The following is a 12,657-nucleotide window of genomic DNA, read 5'->3' on the forward strand; positions in this document are numbered from 1 at the left end:
TCTACTGATATGGGAATGTGAAATGACAGAACCACTTTGGAACTAGCAGACTCTATAAAAAGTAAACATATTATTCTTTGCAAAAACCCAACCATTCTTTGCCTTAGGTATTTACTCAAGAAAAAGGAAACATGCTGAGACAAAGCCATGTATCTGCTCATAGCAGCTTTGTCTGCAGTATCCCTAAACTGGAAATAACCCAAATGCCTGTCAACAAGTGAATAGATAAATGTACTTCAATATAATGTAATGCTAACTACCAATAAAAATATGACCAAACTACCAATATACAGAACATGAATCAATCTCAAAATAACTATGTTGAATGGATAGAGCCACACACAAGAAAGAACACACTGTATGACTCCAATTATATAAAAGTATGGACAATGCAAATTAATCCATAGTGATGCAAAGTGGTTGCCTGGTTCTTCATTTTTTTCCAAACTACAAAATAAAAATTTTAGTATTTACTACTCTAATAAAAAGCCAACATAAGATTATCTAAATTGAGTAAAATAAAATAGAGTTAACCAAGTACAAAAGTTCTGAATTTTTGAGAAACGGAAAACAACTTACACATAGATTAAAGAGTGATTACCAAATTTTAACCAAAGAGTAGTGACAGAATTCTATATGACATACAATGGAAATTCAGTCAGTTGATGAAAAAATTTTTCACAGTTCAGTGACCTGAAAAACTATGGAAAGCAATAACACCAAAAGACCTTAAGGCTGAAAGCAGACAGTTAATTAGATGTGAATCTACACTGCAAGATAGCAATAAAATAACGAAGCAACCAATGTTACTGTGGATTGTTCATGAAAGAGACTATGTCAAAGAAAAAGAAAATAACATGACTGGGGCTTCTCTGGTGGCACAGTGGTTAAGAATCCGCCTGCCAATGCAGGGGACGCGGGTTTGAGCCCTAGTCCGGGAAGATCTCACATGCCGTGGAGCAACTAAGCCCATGTGCCACAACTACTGAGCCACGCTCTAGAGCCCGCGAGCCACAACTACTGAGCCCACAAGCCACAACTACTAAGCCCGTGTGCCACAACTACTGAAGCCCACGTGCCTAGAGCCCATGCTCTGCAACAAGAGAAGCCACCGTAATGAGAAGCCCGTGCACTGCAACGAAGAGTAGCCCCCGCTTGCCACAAGTAGAGAAAGCCTGCGCGCAGCAACGAAGACCCAACATAGCCAAAAATAAAATAAATTAATTTTAAAAAGAGGAAAGAAAATAACATGACTGTATAATATAGAAACAAGAAAAATATTACCACTTTACATTTGGCATAAAACAAAAACACAGAGAAACACCATATGATAATTAAAATATTGCAAAAGAGGAGATGGTGCTGGGAGGAAGAAAAGATGGAAGGAAGGAAAATGGTAAAGCGCCCACCATGAAGAAAATACAACCATTTAAAGCACACATTTAATGTCCTTAAAGGGCAAGATAGCAAATATTTTAGGCTTTGGCGGCCACATAGTATACATATGGTCTCTGCTGTATACTGCTCTTTCGGTTTTTTTCCCCCAACCATATAAAAATGTAAAAACAATTAGTACTTGAGCCATACAGAAACAGTCCACAGACTGTACTTTTGCCAATCCTTGATTTAGAATGTTAAATAACAGTTCAAATTAATTCCCACTCAAAAAAATATTAAAAAAATAGTAAGCACATGCTAAACAAGACTAATTAAGCTTTAGGGAAAACATTTAGACGATCAGTTTAAAATCTAAGGAAAGCTAACAGTGATAAGAGCAAACAGATGAGGGGCAGGTGGCAAATTATCCACTGAGGCTGGTAAAATAAAGACAACACATGAAACCTTTAGATCTGTGGAACTTGAAGAGCTCTTACTATAATCACCCTTTACATATTTTTTAATTGAGGTATAATTTACATACAACATTATATTAGTTTCAGGTATATAACATAATGATTTGATATTTGTATATATTTTAAAATGACTACCACAATAAGTCTGGTTAACATCTTTCACCACACATTGCTACAAAAATTTTTTTCTTGTGGTGAGCACGTTTAAGATCTATTCTCTTAGCAACTTTCAAACATACCACACAGTATTATTAACTATAGTTGCCATGCTGTACATTATATCCTCATGACTTATTTATTTTATAACTAGAAGTTTGTATCTTTTGGCCCCCTTCACCCGTCTCACCCATCCCCTCAAAGTATTTATTGAGTGTCAGGAAAAATGCTTCGTACAAGAGTTGAAAAATTACTGGAACTTTATACTTAGTAAATGCAAAAACACTGGGAACAAATATACAAAAGGAGTTTCTGTAGATTCAAATGATGAGATCTGTTGTAGAATTCATGAGACCAGCCAGGAAAACTAGCAGCTAACAATAGGAAAGCTAGACCTCTTAAAGCAGATATTCAGCTTGACAAATCAACTGATATTGAGTCTACTATTGGTGTTTGTTGGGCACATAGAGAAGAAAAGGATCACAAAAGACTTGCTGCATGCTGAACTCTACCATAACTAATCAACAGAGTCAACTTAGCCAGGAAGTCCCTTTTGAAGTTTGAGAAAATGCTTAACTTCCATAAATCTTCAACACAACACATTTGAATTGGTACCCTCTCTGTGCTAAAAACAATTCAGAATTTTTAACTACAAAAGTAAAAAGGGTTCATAACATCATAATCACTTCCTGTATGCTATGTAGACATTTATTTAGTGAACTTCAATTCTACTTTGTCATCTTAGAGAGACTCTGTCTAGATCATGCTATAATGGTACTTTTAGCTGACAACTGATAAGCACCTGTACTCTGTGTGGACCTGACAGAGGAGGCTTTCTGACTTAGGGAAAAGGCAGGTTCGTGGATGTTTGCCTCCCAGTACTGACAACAATTACAACAGGGGAAATTACAGTCCAGCACAGAGCTGAAAGACCCTCTTCCTTGGCTTTTAAAGACATATAAGCACATCATCTTCCTCCATCCTGGAACCTCCAGAAAGCCCAGCACTTGTTTATTGGAAAAGCTTATAATTCCCAAGTTAAAGCCATCTTTCTAATTAAAATGTAATCATTTCACTGTGGGGGCCTGGTATCTATGGTGATGCAGGAACTCATCCAGATCAAAATCTCTGTCACCTATTTTTGAAAGCTAGTTACAGCTTGAGGTAATGGAGTCTGTTGCGATCTTGAAAATACTGTAAGGTTCTCTCTTTCTTTGTCTGGCTTCTTTCAATGAAAGATTCTCAGGATCAGCAAAAAAGAGAAATAGGAATCAAGGAAGAGCTGCAGATGGTCCCAATGTTTGGGACAAACACTGCCTGTCGAATTGGCGAATGTTTTTCTAATGTGATGATAATGGTATGCTTCACCAGAAGATGAACTCTGGGTCATCAATCCTTCCAAACATTGTGTAAAGAAAGTAGCAGTGGTATCACTACAAACCTTTTCCATATAAACTTAATAAGGCTTTGTGAAGTCAGAAGTTTACTTATAATTTTCTACTGTAAGAAGAAAAAACAGTTCCTTAGTATCTAAATAATTATTTAGTTTATGTCTTCCAAGACATAAATTTTGTAAAACTGTAGTGGAGACTTTGTAAGGCTACAAAAGCTATTAAAACCTACAAATGAATACAGCACATTTAAGCAATTAACTAGGGAAAAAACAGTAATGATCAAAAACAAGTTATCTGCATTTATTTAAAAATTTTTGGTTTTGGAAAAAGAATGCTACAAAAAGAAATTACACTCATTTTCTTTTAGTAAATTTAAGTTTTACAATTAATTGATATTGAAAATGACGGTCCCAACTATATACTCAGTAAAAGAAGATCACTAATATTTTTGAGAAACCAAATTAATGTCAGAAGTTGATTATTAAATTCAAGTAAGGACATGTTAATTTTTCAAAAGTTCCTTGTGTACTGAACATCTCTATTCAGGTTATGAGCCTATAAACTATGAAACTGTGTAATATTTCATGAATGCAATATTACTTCAAAATTAAAATGCTATTGTTTTAGTCTATATATATAATAAATATTAACAATATATTTAACTATTTCAATTATTTCTTATAAATGGGAGAATATATTTCGAGAAGCAAATAGATATAAGCTGCAGCATCTGTTTTAATGGGAAGTGGAAAGAGTATTCCAGGCATAAAAAGAACATGAAAGCCCTACAGGAGGAAGGAAAATGGGCATGTGAAAAACTAAAAGAAAGCTTGTGAGACTGAGAAATAGAGAACACAGGGGAGAGTGGCATAAAAGGTGTGTATTTACATGTTGATGAGAAGAAACAAAGTAAAAGACACAGGATGAAGATATGAGAGACAGAAATATAAACAAGATAAGAAAACGGGATCCAGAGTACAGGTGATGTGAGAGGCACCTCTGTGAAGCAGAAATTAAGGGCATCCGCCTTAGTTGGTATGTGGGGTGAGAGGGTAAGGTTAGTGGAAAGTGGAGAGTCTAAAACAGTCATTTCAGAGAATGGAAAAAAGAAAGATGGCCAGAGAAACATAAAAATTTTGAGGAACTGGTTAAGATTAGTCATCACATGGAAGCTTCCCAAAGAAATTTTAACACTTTAAAAATTCCTTTTTCAATATAAATTGCTTCCCAAATTGTCAAATGATTTAAAATGTAATTATTTAACAAAATTAGAATAAACTGCTTGGTTCTATTGAAGAAAGGGGGGTAGCAAGCACTCCAGACCATGACTCTACTGCTTGCTAGCTGAGTAATCTACAGCTAATTTCTTAACCTTTCCAGGCCTTTGTCTCCTTAACTATAAAAAGTGGATAATTATATCTTCCTCACATATTTGTCACTGTGACTGAGATAACAAATGTAAAGTGACTAACACAAAATCCTGGCAGAGAGGAGGCATTCAGTAAAGGTTAGTTTCATCCTTAATTCCCAAACTGCCTGCTGACACAGCTGGATGACACCTCTGACTTGTTGCTTTCTAAGAGGAAAAGGAAAGAGGCTCCAAAACACAGGCTCTTTCCACTAAAACATCCTGCTTCCCAAGAACATTATCTCAGGGACATCATTACTGATAAGGGTTTAATCTCCTCAGCTCTGCAAAGCCAGAAACCTGACTTTGTGAAAATAACGCAGAGTACCCAGGTCTGAGGGAGACAGACACACATGACTAAATTCAGAAATAAATGATGTTATAAACACGAATATCAATTTACACATGATAAATATTGTTAAAATTGTGAAGTGAACCAGAATGTTAATATTGGCAAATCTCCCTTTCGGAAAATTATGGAGGAAGCCAAATTATACTCAGAAGGTCACGTTATACCTATGGAATTTAACGAGACTAAGGAATTGGAAAATATTAATGGCTAATGTCAACAAACTATGATAAAATAATATATGCAGCCTTACAGAGACAATATTCCCATCCACTGAGCAGAATCTACTTTACTCTAAACCAGCCTGAAACATACAACAAAATTAAAGCTCCCTGGTTCTACGCAGACCATTTCACACTTACCCATGTAGACACACAATATTTTAGATTTTTTTCTTCTTTACCTTTCTAACAATTTCACTGATTACATACAGGCCATTGGCTAAACAACAACAGTCACCAACTTAAATAATCTTTTGACTAACTTTAGAGTCTGAAAATATAACAACACTATCAATATTTAGGGAATATTCGTTCCTTAAAAGTTTAACAGTTTAATTTCACTATGAGTTAAAAACTGAAGCAAAGTCATATTTGACAACTATTAAAATGTACACATGGGACTTCCCTGGTGGCGCAGTGGTTAAGAATCTGCCTGCCAATGCAGGGGACACAAGTTCGATCCCTGATCTGGGAAGATCCCACCTGCCGCGGAGCACCTAAGCCTGTGCGCCACAACTACTGAGCACGCATGCCACAACTACTGAAACCCGCGCACCTAGAGCCCGTGCTCCGCAAAAAGAGAAGCCACTGCAATGAGAAGCCCGCACACCACAACGAAGAGTAGCCCCTACTCGCCGCACTAGAGAAAGCCTGCGCGCAGCAGCGAAGACCCAACACAGCCAAATAAAATAAAATAAATAAATTTATATTAAAAAAATGTACACAAAATAGCAACATACCTAAAATAAGTTTGCTTAGGCACAACTATCCTAGAAAATATTTTCCCACTTTAAATATATGAGAATACAATAAAAAATAAGCCTTTAAAAGTAACCACTTCTTTGTGTTAAAATCCCCCATCTCTATTAAAAATAGTATTTTAGTTCTACAAACTGTGATATTGTTTCTTTTCTGCCATTATTAGTTTTCATTTCCATGACTCTAAAATACAGTAAATTATTAAGAATTGCATAAATTAAAGATATATGCATACATATACATACATACATAGCAATAAAAACTTCACAGGTAAAAAAATACTAAACAGTATTTATAAAGTTTTAAATCTCTAATGTAGTGATAATAGGAACATTAGACAAATACAAAAATCTTGTGATGCTGCACTTTCTGAAATGTTACTTGTTTCCTTTCCTGCAACTAAATGAGCTGGGCTAAAGCCATTTTCTATAGAAATATTCATGTTAATTCAAAATTGACTTGGAATTCCTTAAATATTTCTTTGAGAATAAAATTTCCTCTATTATTTGATGTAGACAAGTATCTTATTTTTAAACAGTATAAGCATTTTATCTTCACAGTGAGACTGTGAGTTAAAACATGATTGGCAGCAGATAAAACTAAACTCTAGCGTTAGAATAAAAGCTACCTTTGGGAAAGAAAGAGGAGTGATTGTGAGAGGGAGTGAAGAGACTCCAGGAATGCTGGTAACGTCCTATTTCTTGACCTGGGTTTTAATTTCACAGGTGTGTTCACACTGCGCTATTTCATTCTACGTGTATGTCTATAATTTGTTCACTTTTCATTATATATATGATAATCAACTTTAAAAATTCATTCAAAACAGTAACTGACATTCAGTTATTTTTAATTACAACAGTTAAGAACTGGAAGTCAAATAAATACCTTCCTGATTCAGAGACTACTTAAAGAACTGAATATTTATAAAATTGTTTTTGTCCAATACAAATGCACAAAATGAAATTCCTGGTTTAAAGAATATGAATTTTAAAATGGATACTAATAATGGTATTTGGGTCCAGTACAAATGGAGAAAATATCTGGGTGCAATACAAATGTAGAAAAACTGAGATTTATATCTAATTTGTTGATTCTACTACATCAACACCTCTAGGTTTCTTGTAATTCAGAAAATTAAGCATCAGGAAAATGATATCTTAGGAGAAATCTCGAGTCAATTTCTAAAAAAAAAATTCTGGCACAGTGATTATTCAGGGTGCAAGGTTCTGGGGTTAGAGTACTTAATGTTTGCCAGACTACATCATTTATTGGATGTGTGATCTTCGACCAATTATTTAAGCTCTCAGTTTCCCCATTTGTAAAATGGAAATAGCAGTAATACCATCCTTACTGGGTTGCTGAAAAGCTTAAATGAGTACCAGTGACTTGGACAAAGGAAGCCTACGCAACATCTGTTAACTATCTATCTACATATACACATTATATTAAAATATATTTCATATTATATACATTTTACATTAGAAATCTTAGAATCTATTTTCAGTAGAATTAAGTAAATATATATTTAAAAAATTTTCCTTGTACTTATTTTATGCCCTACTCTCCAATTCAAATTGTAGACATAGTTCTTCAGTGATAAAATAAGGATATACATTACTTTTTTCAACACAAAATCAAATGTTCATCTGTATTATGACACATTTTTCACATTAAAAAAGTGACATTATTTGTATTACCTGAGTCTCCACACCCTGCTCCAGGAGGCGCTTAGCTTGATTTTCCACTTCAAGTCGAGCTCTCGCAACAAAAAGTAGATCATTTTCTATTACTTCTATTCCAGCAAGATCTATTCCTTGAGAAAGATAATCTATTTAAAAAAATACACACATTTAAATATTTCAATATTGAATAAATATCAAGGTATCAAAACATCATGTCTAACTTCTTTGAAATATTATAGAATTGCTGTTGAATACTATTCCCTTTCAAAATCTGTATTTTAAAAAACATAGTTACCCAAGCATTTTCTACTTAATAAGTAACTTTACTCTGGAGCAAAAAGTTCCAAACATTACACAGTTGGTAAAGCAAGAGTAGAATTATGATTATTATAAATTCAAAGTAATGTCAACAAGTTACCAAAAAAATGTGCCAAATTTAATATAAATAAAGATCCTGATGATCTTAGAAATTTCTCAAGTTGCAGGACAGTTTTAAAAATTATTCTATAATAAAAAAACTTTTGAAACAAATGTCCACCACTTGGACAATGATAAATTAATTAAGAAAAAACTTTAGCACGCTACCACTTTACATGATCACACAATAGACCTAATTTACTTACTTCCATTGAAGGATTTTCATGATATGACTGAATGAAAAAAATTACACAAAGAACTTAACTCCATTTATATAATTACATATAAAATATGATTATATACTATATAATTCTATAAACTTTATTTTCTATAAGTAGAATTATAGAATTTAGTTTACAGAATTATAACTCTATTCATAGAATTATACATATTCTACTTAGAGAATTATATACACAGAGCAAGAAGTGTGAAAAGGTATCCACCAAGAAGTTAACAACAGTTGTCTCTGCACATTTAGATTTTGAGCAATGTATTTAATGGCTTAATCTTAGACATATCTGAGGTAACTAAAATGCTACAAATGAAGGTCAAGGTTTCATTATGCATCTTAGACACAGTTCTAAAAAACGTATTTTCTATTTTAACAAGAAAAATTGTTTCTAAAAAACAAAAATGAGTTAGATAGAAGATGACTGTTTTCCAGTTACTCAACAGAATATCAAGTGTGTTTTTCACTATATTCTCTAATTCGAATTTTTAAATTTTAAGTCTTAAAATATATCCCTAGCACTTACATATTGTCATATTTTTCTTCAGCTGGGTCACAACGCACTGCCTAGGTGAAACTACATTAAAGCATCCAGTACAATGCTAACTAACCACTTAGCACTCAAATATCTGCTGATTGCACACAGTATAGTTAGTTCTACACTAGAGGACAGAAGGAAACAATGTAAAGGGCATCTAATAGTGGTTATTGCCAACTGTCCTTCAACCATAAGCATTTTTAAATGTGTCTATCTAAAGGGACTTACAGCTTTTTACAGTGGGAAGAGTACTGAAAATGCCTTTAAATCATTTGAGTTTACATTCAGCCTCATAATTTACTCACTAGGTGATCATAATCATGTGATATACCCTGAGTCTCAATTTTTTTAATCTGTAAAATGACAATAATTTATAATTCACACCATACATAACTCTTATCATCAGAATCAAAATAAATTCATGAATACCAAAGTACTTTATACACCAATCTATCATGTAAATGTAGGGTGGATTATAATCCAGAGAAAATCTTTTTAATCTGATTTTTAAATTTTACTTTTCAGAAAATTTTGAGAAAATTATGTTTAACCTAAGTTGTGGTAATGATCAAGACCTAAACTGACATTTCTCTGAAGACATACACATGGCCAACAGGCACATGAAAAGATGTTCAACACCACTAATTATTAAAGAAATGCAAATCAGCAACACAATGAGGTATCACCTCACACTAGTCAGAATAGCTATCATCAAAAAGTCTACAAATATTAAAGGCTGGAGAGGGTGTGGACAAAAGGGAACCCTCCTACACTGTTGGTGGGAATGTAAACTGGTGCAGCCACTATGAAGAACCGTATGGATATTACTTAAAAAGCTAAAAACAGACTCACTATATGACCCAGCAATTCCACTCCGGGCACATATCCGGAAAAAACTCTAATTCAAAAAGATAGATGCACCCCAATGTTCAGAGAAGCACTATTTACAATAGCCAAGACATGGAAGCAACCTAAACGTCCGTCAACAGATGAATGGATAAAGAAGATGTGGTATATATAAACAATTTCAGCCATAAAAAAGAAATAATGCCATTTGCAGTAACATGGATGGACCTAGAGATTATCATACTAAGTGAAGTAAGTCACACAGAGAAAGACAAATATCACATGGTATCACTTATACGTGGAATCTAAAAAAAAGATACAAATGAACTTACTTCCAAAACAAAAATAGACTCACAGACATAGAAAACAAACTTATGGTTACCAAAGGGAAAAGTGGGGGGATAAATTAGGAATTTGGGATTAACAGATACACACTACTGTATATAAAATAGATAAAAAGATGCTACTGTATAGTGCAGGAAACTATATTCAATATCTTGTAATAACCTATAATGGAAAAGAAACTGAAAAAGAATATATATATATATGTATGTGTATAACTGAATCACTATGCTGTACACCTGAACCACTGTAAATCAACTATACTCCAATAAAATGTTTAATACAATTAAATTTAAAAATTAAAACAATTTTTCAAGCGGATGGGTAAGATAAACAAATTTTTTTTTTTTTTTGGTCAAATGTACTCCATTTTGAAATTTAAGATACTAAAAAATACATTTTGATTTCCCCCACTTTCACTGTCCTGGTCTCAAATCACTAAAAGTTTAGAATAAACTTCTTACACTTTGCCCCAAGCAGTCACTTGATCTCAGTGATTGATTACTGCATTATTTCCTAGGATTGCCCTTTTTTTCCCCTTTAGTCTTCAAACTAAACCTCAATGGCATAAAAATTGTTTATAACTAAAATACATGGGCTTCCCTGGTGGTGCAGTGGTTGAGAATCGCCTGCCAATGCAGCGGACATGGGTTCGAGCCCTGGTCCGGGAAGATCCCACATGCCGTGGAGCAACTAAGCCCGTGCGCCACAACTACTGAGCCCGCACTCTAGAGCCCACAAGCCACAGCTACTGAAGCCCGCACGCCTAGAGCCCGTGCTCCGCAACAAGAGAAGCCACCGCAATGAGAAGCCTGTGCACCGCAACGAAGAGTAGCCCCGGCTCGCCGCTACTAGAGAAAAGCCCGTGGGCAGCAACGAAGACCCAACGCAGCCAAAAATAAATAAATACATTTATTAAAAATAAAATAAATTAATTAATTTAATTAAATTTAAAAATTACATGCCAATCATTTTCATAGGCTTTCAATGTTCTAGTTGTTACTACACATGGCTACCAGAATAAACGTTCTCATCATATTCCTCTCCCATTCATGGAATCTACTGCTTCCTGTTGACTAATGTTACCTCCTTCCACAAATCCTCCTTTGTGATACAAATTCCCCTTAAGATTTCAAAATCCTCACTGCCTCTTCCTTTACTAGCATCCTCCTCTATTTAGAAAAAAAAACAAAAAGAAGAGTAATTATAGTGTGCTAAGTGACTCAGCTATGCATTTACTTTTCACAATAATGTTAGCACTACATTATTTATTGGGGATAAAAGAGATGAGGGAAGAGTACAGGTGTGAAGTTGGGATGGTGCTGGAAGTTGGAAAAAATGAAGGAGACTAAATCTTCATGCTTCAAAGTGGGAAGCCAAAGAAGTTAAAAATTACGAATTGGAAATACAGGCAGGTGATTTAGAGCTATGGAGCTAAATATCAAAAGAATCAGCAAAAATGGTGAAAATGGTGGCCTCTAGGGAAAAGTAAACGGGGCAGAAAAAAGGGCAGGGACTTGCTATTTTTAAGAATAAACTTTGGATAACTATTTGAATATGTTATACATGCATACTTTCATAACAAATAAAACCAAATTAAAGAGTACATGGGAAGTCAAAATAATAATATAAAAATTAAAATAAGGTGGCTAACTAATAAAAAATTTGTATCCTCTAAATCAATGATTCTCTTTCTAAAATAAGTAATATTTAAAAAGAAGAAAAAAGTGAATATATTTGGAAAGATATTTTCTACAATGTTAATTGTAACAGTAAATACATACATACATATAAATATATGTATGTATATGTGTATGTTATGTATATGTTGTATGTGTGTGTGTGTGTGTGTGTGTGTATATATATATATATATATATATAAAAAGAGAAACATTGTAAATGAGAAGAAAACACTTTGGAAATCAATTTGGATAATCTAATAGGATTTCATATGAATATCCCTATGACCAAAATATGCCACTCCTAGGCACATAACTCAGAGAAATTCTCATATTTGTATATTGGAAGACGTATACAAGAATGTTCATAAAAGCACTGTAAAAAACAAAACAAAGCTGTATATAACTGAAATGACCATCAACTGGAGAACAGATAAAAATATATTCCTTCAAAATACTACTACAGAAGAGTAAAAACAAACAATGACAAATATACACATCAATAATGACGTCTCTCAATAACAATGTTAAGGAAGAACAAGTTTCAGAAGAATACACACAGCAAGAGGTAATTTATATTAAGACATGTATAATTAAACAATATATTATTTAGGGACACATATAAACAATAACAACCTTTAGAAAAGTTACAGAGATAGGTGATACCACATGCTTATAATATTCTAAAACTTAAACTTGGTAGGTAGTATTTGTAGTTTACACATGTTAAAAATGTTTCTGCATTTTTATATTTTTCCATTAAATATTAAATAAGTATGAACCA

General features: G+C 33.6%; 1 protein-coding gene across 3 annotated transcripts in view; it reads right to left on the reverse strand.

The window, feature by feature from the left end:
- Window positions 1-12,657, reverse strand: part of COG5 (component of oligomeric golgi complex 5) — a 282,658-nt gene that overhangs the window by 142,505 nt on the left and 127,496 nt on the right. For 2 of the 3 annotated variants that reach the window (XM_012534817.3, XM_033438883.2), the window contains exon 7: window positions 7,838-7,968. In XM_012534817.3, coding sequence (XP_012390271.2) covers window positions 7,838-7,968 — 131 coding nt within the window. The remainder of the gene's footprint in view (window positions 1-7,837; window positions 7,969-12,657) is intronic. The other variant, XM_033438877.2, reaches the window with a different exon arrangement.

Source organism: Orcinus orca, chromosome 9 (assembly GCF_937001465.1).
Source record: "Orcinus orca chromosome 9, mOrcOrc1.1, whole genome shotgun sequence".
In the NCBI taxonomy this organism is placed as follows: domain Eukaryota; kingdom Metazoa; phylum Chordata; class Mammalia; order Artiodactyla; family Delphinidae; genus Orcinus; species Orcinus orca.